Source organism: Indicator indicator, chromosome 15, assembly GCF_027791375.1.
Source record: "Indicator indicator isolate 239-I01 chromosome 15, UM_Iind_1.1, whole genome shotgun sequence".
NCBI classification, from domain to species: domain Eukaryota; kingdom Metazoa; phylum Chordata; class Aves; order Piciformes; family Indicatoridae; genus Indicator; species Indicator indicator.
In genome coordinates this window covers 5696083-5710860 of record NC_072024.1, presented here as the reverse complement: position 1 = coordinate 5710860, position 14778 = coordinate 5696083, and the positions used below count along the sequence as shown (strand labels likewise).

General features: G+C 48.6%; 1 protein-coding gene across 1 annotated transcript in view; it reads left to right on the top strand.

The window, feature by feature from the left end:
- The first annotated feature begins 533 nt into the window (after positions 1-533).
- The window catches only part of ME2 (malic enzyme 2), a 31353-nt gene continuing 17108 nt past the window's right edge, over positions 534-14778 (top strand). The window contains exons 1-2 of the mRNA XM_054387253.1: positions 534-641; positions 13163-13296. Coding sequence (XP_054243228.1) covers positions 534-641; positions 13163-13296 — 242 coding nt within the window. The remainder of the gene's footprint in view (positions 642-13162; positions 13297-14778) is intronic.

Below are 14778 nucleotides of genomic sequence, written 5' to 3'. Positions count from 1 at the left end.
TAGTCCAGGCTGCAAGACTTCTTTGCCAGAGTTCTGCTGGAGCAACTCAACTCAAGTTTCCTTGCTGCACTTATCCAAAGTCATTCTGTCCTCCCTGGTATTTGCAGTGGTGCCAGGTTGCATGGGTCACCACAGGAGGTTAATATTTGCTCATGGCAGTTCTGCTCTGGGTTTATAGTGCAGTGAGAAGACAATGCCACCTTAAAGGTCTGTTGCAGCCTCAAGTCCTCTGTGAGTGCTGGCTGACTGCAACCCACTGCATAATGCTTGCTCACATTAGCATCCCAGGATGTTCCCTCCACTCCTTTCTGCAGTCTCCTTGTAAAGCCTTCCTTCTTCTTCCTCCTGCTGGCTGCCACAGGGCAATTCTTGGGGCTAATACCACGGTGTTTGAGCAAAGAGTCTTGTCTAGTAGGTAGCTATTTCTTGTTACAAACAGGTGGCCCTGCAAAGGCAGCCCTTAGTTCCACTGTCTTTTGTAGCTGAATGGTTTTCTTTTCCTTCTCCCAGGTGCAGTGCAAAACAACTCCAAAATGTTGTCCAGGCTACGAGCAGCTGCCACTCCCTGTGCCATGGCATGTCGCAGTGCCCACACGAAGGAGAAGGGCAAGCCACTGATGTTAAACCCACGAACAAACAAGGTCGGTATCACCTGAACATCCAATATGTTATCTTCATCCAGCAGCTGTCCAATGGACCTTGTTCCAGGGTTAAACCGCCTCCAGGAGGTGTACTGGGCCACAGCCAAAGATGGTTGCAGGAGATGGTGGGAGTGAGGGATCTCTTCAAGTTGACTACGTGGACACCTGTGGCACAAGGACTTTGAGCGGCACCTTCTGCTTCTGCCAGCTTCCTGCTTCCTCTTCCTCTGGTCGATGCTATCGGTGCTGCTGCCTCCTTGTGCAAGGGAGGAGTTTGCTGCTTCTTGCTGGTTACTGGCTGCCTTTTGGGGGTGGCTGAATTGAAGGATAAAGCAGATAAAAGCATTCATAGTTTGCACAAGTTCGTTCTGAAGTCAGTCGTGCTGAGTGGTAGAATCTAGCAGCCTCTCTGTCCTGGCCCTGGCATTTTCCTGCAGGACTCTCAGTTGGAACTGAGCCATATCAGTTAAAAAAACATCCCTATGCAGAGAGTGGGGCAGAGAGCAACTAAAAATAAGCCTTGAATGCAGCTATCTGGGAAGTAGTGGCATATTCCATTCCATGGAGCTTCCAAGAAAGTAGTGTTTAAAACAACAAAACCAAAACAAATGAAAAGCCCCTGTTTTTCTCCTCCTGTTTTCCACTTCCCTGTCCTCAATCTCTTCTTTTCCCCTATTTTCCACCTTCTTATCCTCAATCCAGAGCAGTAGCAGCCTTCATGAATATTGTAACATTTCATGTGTAAACTAAAAGTAGTAAGAAATTAGATGAAGGCTTTTGGTAGCTGATCCAAGATGTCTAAAGTGGCCAAGAAAGGTGATGAACCTACCTCTGATAGGCTGTTTCCTAAGCAGTGGAGCTATGGAAGCTGGACTTACATGGTTTTATCATCTGTTTTCAACATCTGGCTTCCTCCTCATCCCCATTCTCTGATCGTACTTTTGCCTCCCCTCCCATAGTGCTTTATATTCCTCTTTCACTGTAAATTCAAATCTTTTCCTGCCCATAACTTCTTCTCTTCCCTCTATTCCTAGCTACATCCCATGTCCCTGCCACTGCCTAGATGCAAGGAAACCTGTGCTGCTATGAATTGGCAAGCCAGACACAAACACAGCCCTTCTGTCAGTAGAAGGCCACTATGGCTCTTTCCTATGCACAGCAAAATCTTTTTTTCCCCTCCTCCTCCTTTCCCCCTCTGCCTGTTTGTTCCCCCCCTCTGCCTGTTTCCTTTCCCCCCCTCTGCCTGTTTCCTTTCCCCCCCTCTGCCTGTTTCCTTTCCCTCCCTCTGCCTGTTTCCTTTCCCCCCCTCTGCCTGTTTCCTTTCCCCCCCTCTGCCTGTTTCCTTTCCCTCCCTCTGCCTGTTTCCTTTCCCCACCTCTGCCTGTTTCCTTTCCCTCCCTCTGCCTGTTTCCTTTCCCTCCCTCTGCCTGTTTCCTTTCCCCCCTCTGCCTGTTTGCTTCCCCCCTCTGCCTGTTTGCTTCCCCCCTCTGCCTGTTTGCTTCCCCCCTCTGCCTGTTTGCTTCCCCCCTCTGCCTGTTTGCTTCCCCCCTCTGCCTGTTTGCTTTCCCCCTCTGCCTGTTTGCTTTCCCCCTCTGCCTGTTTGCTTTCCCCCCTCTGCCTGTTTGCTTTCCCCCCCTCTGCCTGTTTGCTTTCCCCCCTCTGCCTGTTTGCTTTCCCCCTCTGCCTGTTTGCTTTCCCCCTCTGCCTGTTTGCTTTCCCCCTCTGCCTGTTTGCTTTCCCCCCTCTGCCTCTTTGCTTTCTCCCCTCTGCCTGTTTGCTTTCCCCCCTCTGCCTGTTTGCTTTCCCCTCTGCCTCTTTGCTTTCCCCCTCTGCCTCTTTGCTTTCCCCTCTGCCTCTTTGCTTTCCCCCTCTGCCTCTTTACTTTCCCCCTCTGCCTGTTTGCTTTCCCCCTCTGCCTGTTTGCTTTCCCCCTCTGCCTGTTTGCTTTCCCCCCTCTGCCTGTTTGCTTTCCCCCTCTGCCTGTTTGCTTTCCCCCTCTGCCTCTTTGCTTTCCCCCCTCTGCCTGTTTGCTTTCCCCCTCTGCCTGTTTGCTTTCCCCCTCTGCCTGTTTGCTTTCCCCCCTCTGCCGCTTTCCCCCCTCTGCCTGTTTGCTTTCCCCTCTGCCTGTTTGCTTTCCCCCCTCTGCCTGTTTGCTTTCCCCCTCTGCCTGTTTGCTTTCCCCCCTCTGCCTGTTTGCTTTCCCCTCTGCCTGTTTGCTTTCCCCCTCTGCCTGTTTGCTTTCCCCCCTCTGCCTGTTTGCTTTCCCCTCTGCCTCTTTGCTTTCCCCCTCTGCCTGTTTGCTTTCCCCCCTCTGCCTGTTTGCTTTCCCCCTCTGCCTGTTTGCTTTCCCCCCTCTGCCTGTTTGCTTTCCCCCCTCTGCCTGTTTGCTTTCCCCCCTCTGCCTCTTTGCTTTCCCCCATCTGCCTGTTTGCTTTCCCCCCTCTGCCGCTTTCCCCCCTCTGCCTGTTTGCTTTCCCCCTCTGCCTGTTTGCTTTCCCCCTCTGCCTGTTTGCTTTCCCCCCTCTGCCTGTTTGCTTTCCCCCCTCTGCCTGTTTGCTTTCCCCCTCTGCCTGTTTGCTTTCCCCCCTCTGCCTGTTTGCTTTCCCCCTTCCCTGGTTTTTTTTCCCTCCCCCCTGGTTATTTCCCCCTCCCCCCTATTTCTTCCCCCTCTGCCTGTTTGCTTTCCCCCTCTGCCTCTTTGCTTTCCCCCTCTGCCTGTTTGCTTTCCCCTCTGCCTCTTTGCTTTCCCCCTCTGCCTGTTTGCTTTCTCCCCTCTGCCTGTTTGCTTTCTCCCCTCTGCCTGTTTGCTTTCCCCCTCTGCCTGTTTGCTTTCCCCCTCTGCCTGTTTGCTTTCCCCCTCTGCCTGTTTGCTTTCCCCCCTCTGCCTGTTTGCTTTCCCCCCTCTGCCTGTTTGCTTTCCCCCCTCTGCCTGTTTGCTTTCCCCCTCTGCCTGTTTGCTTTCCCCCCTCTGCCTGTTTGCTTTCCCCCCTCTGCCTGTTTGCTTTCCCCCCTCTGCCTGTTTGCTTTCCCCCCTCTGCTGCTTTCCCCCCTCTGCCTGTTTGCTTTCCCCCTTCCCTGGTTTTTTTTCCCTCCCCCCTGGTTATTTCCCCCTCCCCCCTATTTCTTCCCCCTCTGCCTGTTTGCTTTCGCCCTCCTGCCTGTTTCTTCCCCCTCTCCCTGCTTGTTTCTTCCCCCTCTCCCCGGTCGTTTCCCCACCTCTCCCTTTTCCCCATCATATTTAGAAGCTGGCCATTGAGCTCAGAATATCTGAGGAGGTGATCAAGCTGCATCTCTTTGTGTTCTGTAACTGAGGAGACTTTCTCCATCATGTCTTCTGGCAACTGTGACTCCTAAGTCCTGAGAGGAAGGAAAAGACACAATTTTAGACCTGCACTGATGTTTCTTACCTTTTTTTTCCCCCTACAGTATGAGGTCCAGGCTGCCTAGGGAGAAAACTGTGGAAGTTAGAAAGTGGCTGACTGGAATAGACTCTGTCAGGGAAGGACAAAAGGGTAGATTGGTGTGATTTGTCCAGCTCAGATTATCTCCAGCCTTCTCTGAGTGATAAATACTTTGACCTGCCAGTGGAAATTATTGCAAGCCCTGCAAGCTTTTCCCAAGTGCTGATTATGCAACAGTTTCAGCAGCAAAAAAACAATAGGTCACTTTGTATCGTTTCTCTGGTGGTAATATCTTTCTAATTTTACCTTTTTTCTTCTTCTTTTTTTTTTTTTCTTCAAACATGGAATTCTCTGAGCACAATGCAGTATTTTTCATTGTTTGTTTGTTAGTTTTTTATGAGGAGGAGGAAAAAAAATAAAGAGCAGAGAGCTGCCTATTAACAGCAGTTGATTTTTATTTAATGCCTCCAAGAAGTGATGTTTGTGAGAAAGGGAGGGGAAGTAAAGAGCTTATTGTTCAGCTCTGTTAAATCAGTCTTGTTGTAAAAGCTGACACCTGATGGAATGGATCTTTGAGCTAGTTGAGTGATGTGGGCTTGATATCAGAGGCATTATCTGCATAGAAATGTATTTTGGGGATTCAGCAGAGAAAGAAATGATTGACTAAATCCACAAAAGCACTTTACCCTCTGTGCCTTCCTTGCCCACAGTGCAGCATATCTATCTCATGTACATATAGGCACAGAGAAAGGGGTTTTATCTCTTGCTGGCAGCTCGTTTTTATGGCTTATGTTTATTTTTTTCTACAGTCCTTATCAGCTCTGCAGAACATTTGCTCTCCTTTAATAGAAGTGGGCCCTAAAATAAGATCTGCAAGATGGCAGAAACTCACCCCTTCCCCTTGTGCACGTTTATCTACTCCTGTTCTTTGCTGCTGAAGTGGATTTTTCTCTTACCGTTTGTCTCTGATATTTTTTTTTTTCAACTTCTCTTTCCCATTCTTGCCTGTCTCCTGCCAGTGCATGCTTCACCTGCAGCAATTGTTCAGGGTTTTTATATCTGAAGGCCAGCTTTTGAGTGTGTATTGTCAGAGCAGCTCAGGAAAGGTCATCATCTGGATCAGTAATGCCCTTGCTGTTGCAGCCAAACAATTGCATCCATGTATACTCAACCATCTTCCACGACGTTTGATTTCTGATCTGTGACAGGGGTTCAAATTACACTTAATTGGCTTCAGGACCTTTCATTCTGCTGGAGATCCCTGCTGTGCCCAGGCAGTGTTTGAAGCTTGTTGGGCAGTTAGACACTGTTAGGACAATCTCATTTGTTTGTTACTGGCAATTAAACTGATATTTGTATCGTGGTTATGCTTCAGATGCTCACTCCAGGGCCAGGATTTCTTCTTTCAGCTCAGAACAGATGATGATGCACAAGTAGGTGATCCCTGGGCTTTGGCAGTGCCTGTTCTGACATGTGAAGTGGAATCAGTATGTGAAATATTACTAGAGCACAAGTATGAGGAGAGTCTGAGGGAGCTGGGGGTGTTGAGCCTGAGGAAGAGGAGGCTGAGGGGAGACCTTCTGGCTCTGTACAGCTCCTGAGAGGAGGCTGCAGCCAGGGGGAGTTTGGTCTCTTCTCTCAAGGAACAAGTGACAGGACAAGAGGAAATGGCCTCAGGTTGTGCCAGGGGAGGTTTAGGTTTGACATGAGGAACGATTTCTTCCCCCAAAGGGTTGTCAAGGCATGGCCCAGACTGCCTATCCCAGGAAGTGTTCAGAAGCTGTGTAGCTGTGGTGCTGAGGGACATGTTTAGTGGTGACCTGGCAGTGTTGGGTTAATGAATAGACTCAATGATCTTGGATGCCTTTTTCAACCTTGATTCTATCCGTGCAACTATGTGTGTGTTTAATGCAGTGTCCTGAAGATATGTGCTGAAGCTAAGAAATTTGGGAGGCATTGTACAGGTGGATGGTACTAAAGAATGAAGCAAACAAAACAAAATTCAGGAAAAGGGTAATAGAAAGAGAGGTACTGGAACCAGCTGTGCAAAAATACATGTATAGAACCAGAAGAGCTGAGACTGTGAGGAAGAAAAAGCACCAAGAGAAAAATAGAGGAAGTGTCACAAATCATTAAGAGTCAAAAAATTTCAGCAAGCACACAGCCAACATGAAAGTGAAAAAAAAGAAAGTCATGGGATGGTCTCTGTCCATGTTGCTCCTTGGAGTGAGTGGCCCACAGCTGAACCCAGGATTCCCAGTGTGCCCTTACCAATGCCCAGTCCAAGAGGACAATTATTGCCCTACTTCTACTGGCCACACCATTGCTGGTCCAAGCCAGGCTGCTGGTGGCCTTCTTGGCTGCCTTGGCACACATTGGATCATCTCCAGCTGCTGTCACCCAGCACCCCCAGGTCCTTTTCTGCTAAGTAGTTTCCATCCACTCTGCCCCAAGCCTGGAGCCTTCATGGGGTTGTTGTGACCCAAGAGCAGGAGCCAGCACTTGGCTTTGTTGAACCTCATCCCATTGGGCCTTGTCCCATCCATCCAGAATACTTGCAGGAATTCTGGTACATTAACTGTGTTTAAAAAATCAGTTCACATAAGGTGACCTCACTGACTTCTGGCAAATATCTCAAAAGTCTGTTTCCAATGCAGAACAAAAAGAAAAACAAACAAAAGAAAACCAACCCACAGTTAAAGCTAGCTGAACAAAACAGGACAGGAGAGAGCAAGGGAATGTGAAGGCAGATTGTGTGAACTCCAAAGTCTAAAGGCAAGTGCTCCCTTCCTCTGCCCTTTCTCACCATGCTTTTTTTTTGACACATTTTGATTTCTTTTAATCCCTTTTAAGGCTGCGTTAGGTGGGTTGAGCAGCCAGGGTGGAGAACATGTAATGCCTACCACCCTTCCTGGGGAAACCAGGATAAACAGGACGTGGAGATGTTCTGCAAATGCTAATTTGTCATGTTGCTGAGAAATGCAGTGCTTGCAGTAATACCAGCAGCTTCTGATCAGGCAAGAAGAATTATCCCAGAAGGCAGGAAACTGGTTAAAACTGCTGGGTGTCCTTGTATGTGCTCACACCCATCCCCAAAGCCCCACCACAGCTGCCCAGCTGGGTTGGAGATAGAGGGATGATAGAATTCTAGAGTCATTCAGGTTGGAAAAGAACCTTGAGATCATCAGGTCCAACCATTAACCCTACTCTGCCAAGTTCACCATTAAACCACTGGTTGGTTGGTTGGTTTGGTGGTTGGTTGATTGGGTGGTTGTTTGGTTGGTTTGTGGGTTGATTGCTTGGTTTGTGGGTTGGTTGGTTTGTGGGTTGGTTGGTTTGTGGGATGGTTGGTTGGTCGGTTTGTGGGTTGGTTGGTTTGTGGGTTGGTTGGTTTGTGGGTTGGTTGGTTTGTGGGTTGGTTGGTCGGTTTGTGGGTTGCTTGGTCGGTTTGTGGGTTGGTTGGTCGGTTTGTGGGTTGGTTGGTCGGTTTGTGGGTTGGTTAGTCGGTTTGTGGGTTGCTTGGTCGGTTTGTGGGTTGCTTGGTCGGTTTGTGGGTTGGTTGGTCGGTTTGTGGGTTGGTTGGTCGGTTTGTGGGTTGGTTGGTCGGTTTGTGGGTTGCTTGGTCGGTTTGTGGGTTGCTTGGTCGGTTTGTGGGTTGGTTGGTCGGTTTGTGGGTTGCTTGGTCGGTTTGTGGGTTGCTTGGTCGGTTTGTGGGTTGGTTGGTCGGTTTGTGGGTTTCTTGGTCGGTTTGCGGGTTGGTCGGTTTGTGGATTGGTTGGTCGGTTTGTGGGTTGGTTGGTCGGTTTGTGGGTTGGTTGTTCAGTTTGTGGATTGGTTGGTCGGTTTGTGGATTGGTTGGTCGGTTTGTGGGTTTCTTGGTCGGTTTGTGGGTTGGTTGTTCAGTTTGTGGGTTGCTTGGTCGGTTTGTGGATTGGTTGGTTTTGGTGGTTGGACCGTCCACCTGCAGCTTTTATCAGCTTCCTTGAGATCTCCCTGCTTTCAGAAGGTGGAAAGATGGAACTGTTTAATCTGTAACCAGCCTTTTATCATCTGTCCAAAAAGGTGCTACAAGTGCCAAAGGTGGTAGGGTAGTATTGTACCTCATTGGACTTAGATCAACTGCTCTGCTCAGCTGCTGGGATGGTGGGTGGAGGAAGGAAGGAAGGAAGAGCTGTCTTCTAATTTTTTCAGTTCTTTTTTTTTTGGTGGTAGGATTAATGCTATTAAAGGAGAACAATCTGTTCAGTTAGAAAAAGAGCAGTTTAATGAAATGGCTCTGAAACAAACCCCGGAGAGGCTGGCTGACTTTCCTGCTGTTGTGTAAAGACTGACTGACTTCTTCCCCTTTAATGCAGGGGAAAGCTTTTAGCTAAAGCCATAACACTGGGAAACAACAGCTACTGTGGGTCAGCTAAGTCTGGTTCAGGAGCCAAAGTGGTTTGCATCTGATTCATGCACACAGAAGCTGTAGAAGGCGTGGTGGTGTCTTTGCCCGCAGAGAGACCAAGGTTCCACAGGAGCACAGGAGGTTCCACCTGACCACAGGGAGGAACTTCTTTTGCTCTGAGGGTGAGGAACACTGGAGCAGGCTCCCCAGAGAGGTTGTGGAGTCTGCTTGTGTGGAGAGTTTCCAACCCACCCTGAGCACTGTACTGCTGGGCAAGCTGCTGTGGGTGCCCTGCTTGAGCCAGGGGGCTTGGGCTGGATGATCTCCAGAGGTCTCTTCCAACCCCCACCATGCTGGGATTCTGTGTCTTTAAAGGCTGAAGAACCTAGAGAAGATCTGTATCATTTCACAGTTCAGGAGGGAGTAGATTGCTGATTACCCTCCAGCCTAGTAAACTGTGCTGTTTCTGGAATAACAAAGGCAACAAAAACAAGTTTAAAACAGGAAGGAGGAAAGAAATTAAAGGAGATTTCCATGTCCTACACTGTCCTTGTAAACACAGAGAAGCTTTGAATCTGTGGCTGAGATAGCAGATACCACTTTGATGCATGTGAGTGAACTTTATTAATTTGCAGTGGAGACACAGAGGCTGTGCAATGAGTGAACTTTGTCATTTAGCACAGGGAGTTAAGAGAAACTGGAACCCACAATCCAGTGTCAAAATCACTTTATTAAAAAAAAAAAAAAAAGCTGTTTCAAAGCCTACAATATGCTGCTGAATATGTTGTAACAAGCCACATGAGAAGTGTTTGATTAAATCTTCCCCCTGAGGCAGGCTAACTCGTTTTCCTAACAGTGTCATGTTTGGATGTATTCTGCATTTACATCTTTACCAGGGCCTTTGAATGGGCTGTTTGTTGTGAGCTCTGCAGGACTGCAAAATACTTCAGACTATTTATTGCAGGATGGGCTGGGTGTGAGCTGGTGCTGCCAGCCCAGAGCCAGGGAGGGGATTCTGCCCCTCTGCTGTGCTCTGCTGAGACCCCCCCTGCAGTGCTGGGGCAGCTCTGGAGTGCTCAGCACAGCACAGACAGGGAGCTGGTGGAGCAGGGCCAGAGGAGGCCACAGCAATGCTGGCAGGGCTGGAAGGGCTCTGCTGGGAGGCTCCAGGCTGAGAGAGTTGGGCTTGGGCAGCCTGCAGAAGAGAAGGCTCCAGGGAGACCTTCTGGTGGCCTTGCAGTGCTTCAAGGGGGCTGGAAGAAAGCTGGGGAGGGAGATTTTCTCTGGGCCTGTTGTGAGAGGCCAAGGGGTGATGGTTTGAACTGCAAGGGGGAGCTTGAGAGTGGAGAGAAGGGAGAAATGTTCTGGGCTGAGGGTGGTGAGAGCCTGTCCCAGGCTGCCCAGAGAGATGCTAGAAGCTCCACCCCTGGCAGCATTGCAGGTGAGGCTGTCTGGGGCTGTGAGCAACCTGCTCTGGTTGGGGATGTCCCTGCTGACTGTGAGGGCTGCACTAGATAAGCTTCAGAGGTCCATTCCAACCCAAACCATTCTGTGATTCTATGATTTATAGTACCAGGTAAAAGTATCCTCCCCACCCCCCCTTATCTATGCTTGCAGGAGTTTGCAGTGAGGAAAAGAGCTGTCACTGATGCTCCCACAGTCACAGAGTGGTTTGGATTGGATGGGACCTTAAAGATCACTCAGTTCCAACTGCCGTGCCATGGGCAGGGACACCTCCTGCTAGCCCAGGCTGTTTAAAAAGTCTTCTTAGAACCTCTCAGTATTAACTTACTCAGTGGTGCTATAAAAAATCAGCCCTGCAGGATCCAGGGCCTCCTGATCACCTTCACGCAGCACAGGCAACTAGAATTTTTATATCCTGGTATTTATAGCACCACTTGCTTTGTGTCCCACAGCCCAGTTGTTGGGGCCACAGCAAGCTCCCAGTGCCAGGCAAGGGATTTAAAGGCACAGTGGACAGTGCTTGTCTTGACTGAAAAGCTGTCACCACTTCATTGTACTTGCCTTCCCCCCTCCTTTTTTCTCCTTTCCTACAACAGGACTTCGGTTTTGTCACAGTAGATTTGTTCCCTGCCTATGAATTGATTCATTTGTGGTCTTTGAAGTGTGCTGGATTTGCTCCTGGATGCTTCCCTCCCTTCTTTGTCTTAGAAAGGACACCTGTTGGGATTTTTCTTTTCTGATCTGTAAAGAGGATAAAGGAAACTAATTGAAGTGAAAGTCACTGCAGAGCACTTGGAGAGAGGATACCCATCCCTGTGGGGGGTAAAGGGAAACCAAAAAGTGATCCCTGACACTTAAACTCACATCATTACAGTGTTTAGGCATTTAATCCCAGTGGAAAACAGGGGGGATTTGGCCCTGGAGTAGCTGATGGGATCTTAAGTGCCTCCTTGAGAACATCAGCACCACTGCTGTGAGTTGCTGAGCACCTCCTGATTCACTGTGAGACCTCACCACTGTCTCTGGGGGTTATAAAATGAGGGGAGAGGGTAGGAATTTTGTAATTCTGCAGCTCTTGGCACACAGTAAAGAAACTCTCCATCCTGTGAGGTGCATTACAGGGAGCAAACCACAATCCCAAATCCAAATAGGAGGGCAGCTGATGGTCACAGGCAACCCAAAAGGGTTGTCAAGTCTTGTCCAAGGCTGCCCAGGGCAATGATGGAGTCCCCATCCTGGAGGGGTTTCAAAGCTGTGTAGCTGTGGTGCTGAGGGCCATGGTTCAGTGGTGCCCTGGCAGTGCTGGGCTAATGGTTGGACTTGATCATCATAAAAGTCTTTTCCAGCCTAAACAATTCTATGATTCTACAAGGAGTGGGAATGCAGCAGGTGTTGGAAGGGCTCTGTGGTTCTTACAGTGCTGTTCTGGACTGAACTTGCTCTGTTCTGGTTGGAATGAGGAAGCTGATGACATTCAGCTTCTTGAGCTGGGCCTGGTGAGAAACTAAAGCATCTTTTAATCTGTTAAGATCATGCAAATAAACAGCTGGGAGCACTTCAACAATTCACTGTGTTTAACACTATTATAATTCCAGACACACTGAAAAACCTATAGAGTAGAGATAAAAAGGTGAATAAACAGTGTAAAGATCAGCAGCTGTTCTGCTTAGCACTGATCTCAGGGCTCATTTGATATTATTAAGGACCCAGGCAGTTTAAGGTCACTGGTTTCACTGCACAGGGAGATTAAGGAAAAGCCAATTTCCCAGTGTCATGGTCATAGTGCAAATTGGGAAAGAGGCAGAGCTTATTTTGAAGGGGCTGGAGAGTTTCTGAGTAGGATGCCTTAGGTTTTGCTGGTGAGATAATTCAGCTAGTTCAGAGTAGAATGCCAGTGTGACCAGTGTGGTCCTGCTGAAGGGATTCTGGCCTTTAACATGACTGAAATCACTGAAGTTAGTGGCTTCACTGACCAGGGGTGTATTCATCTTCTAAAGAGAGACTAAGCTGGTTTCGTTTCCTTCTTAAACACTGCACATCTTTAGGCATCAGTTTTGGTTTTGCGGTGCCCAAAAGTAGCAGGACAGGCAAAACACGACAGATGTTGGCCAGCTGTGCTCCACTTTGTGTCCTCAACAATGTGCACAGCCAGCACAGTTTGTGTTGAGAAAGGGCTGTTTCACAAAGGCAGAAAGTGCTGATGGTGACAAATGTGGGGGAGAGTGGAGGGAAAAGGGGAAGGCAAACTGAGATCTGTGTTTGCGTGGTTTGCTTCCTTGAAACTGTGGAAGATTGTCAAGGGTTAGGGCTGGGATGGCCACTAGGTGAGGGGCAGATGCTCTCTTATGGACCTTTCATTCATCACTGACCTGGTGAGGGCACAGAGGGCACTGCCAGCAGGTTTGCTGATGGTACCAAACTGGGAGGAGTGGCTGACACCTCCTCAGGCTGTGCTGCCACCCAGTGAGACCTGGGCAGGCTGAGAGCTGGGTGGGGATAAACTGAATAAACCCCACAGGGACAAGGGTAGAGTCTTCATCTGGGGAAGAACAACCCCATGGAGCAGGGCAGGCTGGGGACTGACTGTTGGAGAGCAGCACAGGGAGTCAAGGTGGACAGAAGGATGCTCATGAGCCAGCAATGTGCCCCTGTGGCCAGGAAGGCCAAGGGCATCCTGAGGTGTATCAGAAGGGCTGTGGGGAGCAGGTCAGAGAGGTTCTCCTGCCCCTTTGCTCTGCCCTGGGGAGGCCACAGCTGGAATATTGTGTCCAGTTCTGAGCCCCTCAGGTCAAGAGGGACCTCAGGGAACTGCTTGAGAGAGTCCAGCAGAGAGACACAAAGCTGCTGCAGGCAGTGGAACATCTCCTGTGAGGCCAGGCTGAGGGATCTGGGGCTTGGAGCTGGGAGCAGAGGAGCCTGAGGGCTGCCCTCAGTGCTGGGGATAAGGATGTGCAGGGCTGGAGCCAGGCTCTGCCCAGGGATGTCCAGTGACAGGACAAGGGGCAATGGGGACAAGCTGGAACAGAGGAGGTGCCAGGGGAACATAAGGAAAAACTTTATCCCTGTGAGGGTGACAAAACCTGGTTTAGTGGTGACCTGGCAGTGCTGGGTCGGTGGTTGCACTTGTTGATCTTAGAGGTCTCTTCCAACCCAAAGGATTCTGTGATTCTATATCCACCAGAAGAGGCTGCAGGAGGTAGTCACTGGTGGCAAATTAAAGCATGCCAGAGGGGGAACTGCTATTAATTTCTCACCTCTCTTGTTTTCAGGGTATGGCTTTTACATTACATGAACGACAGCTGCTTGGGTTGCAAGGACTTCTACCTCCTAAAATAGAGACACAAGACATCCAAGCCTTACGCTTCCACAAGAATTTGGCCAAAATGACTGACCCCTTGGAAAAGTAAGTGCTCCTCTGGCCCTGTGCTCTCAGGCAAGGTACATGGAAACTGCTGTCACACAGTGTGTGGGGACACCCAAATGCCTTTTGTTTTGGTTTGGATTGTTCTGTTTTTTTTTTTTAATGCCTCCTCATCTATGAAAGTGAAGGTAAATTAGACAATAGATATGAAAAAGCAGTGTTTGTTGTATAGAGGAAGGAATTACAGGGTTAGAATCTGGGCTCTAATAATAACTAATATTTTTATGTCTGTCCTTTGTTTTTTAATTATGAATTCAGCAATGTGGTGAAAAAGAAAGTGAAGGATTTTGTGGGGTTTGTTCTTTTTTTGTGTGTGTGTGTGTGTGGTTTGTTTTGGATTTTTTTGTTTGGCTTGGTTTGTTTTTTTGTTTTGGTTTTGATTTTGGTTTTGGTTGGGTTTTTTTCCCAACATCCTGTTGTTGTTTTCATCTGTCTGCATGTCAAAACACAGTCTCCTAAAGGCAGGAGGAGCACTGGAATGGTTTTGGGGGCTTACTGGACCACATCAGAACTCTTTTCTTCTCATGCAAAACCCAAAGATGACTTTTTAAATCCACGTTGTTGACACTTGCTGAGCTGAAACAGTCACATCCACTGTGTTGTCAAAGAGCCCAATTGCTGTAGCCTCAGAAAATAAATCCTTAATTCATTATCTTTATGTATTCTTGGCAAGGCTGAATCTGGATTGATAACAGGGGAGATTGGTAGATGAAAGTGTAAAAATGCAGATTTAATTTACACACCTAAATCCTTCTAAATGAACTTGTTTTTCAGGGGTTGACTTGTTTTACAGATGTGTTAATGTTAAGTTTAACAAGGCCTTGGTTTTATTACAAGGCATTAGTCTTATTTTTGGATGAAAAATTCTTTCACTGGTATTTTTTTATTTTTTTAACAGTAATGAGGCTCCCAGCTGGCTGCATCCTGTAATAAATCCATGGGTTATCGTTTATCACAGTGAATGCCTGTGCATTAACTTGCTGGCACATGTGCTATGCCATACCCAATATGTTTATCTCAGCTCTTTTGTCAGGGCAGGGCTGAGCTGACAACCAGACAAGAGACTCTCCTTGAACCCCTCTGCCTTCCCAAAGGGAAGAGAAAGGGAATAAGGGAGTGAGACTGATGGGGTGGGAAAGAAACTAACCCAGCTGGGATGCAAAGAAGAATAATGCCATGGAATAGAGACAAAGAGACACAAACTAATATAGAACCCAACCCCTGATGGCAATGGTGGCACCACTGGCACCACTCGTGCTGGGGACAGGCACTGGGGACAGGCACTGGGGAAGTCCCAGGCTGGACTCAGCAGCAGATGGGAACTGGGTTAAGGAGCTGGATCCTGGAACTGGATTCAGGAACACAGGCATCAGGATCAAAGGCAGAAGGGACAGAGTCTTCCTCTGGCCAGTGAAGAAGAGGCCTGACCCTGGGGATGCCTCAGCTTGCTCCTGAAGATGCCAT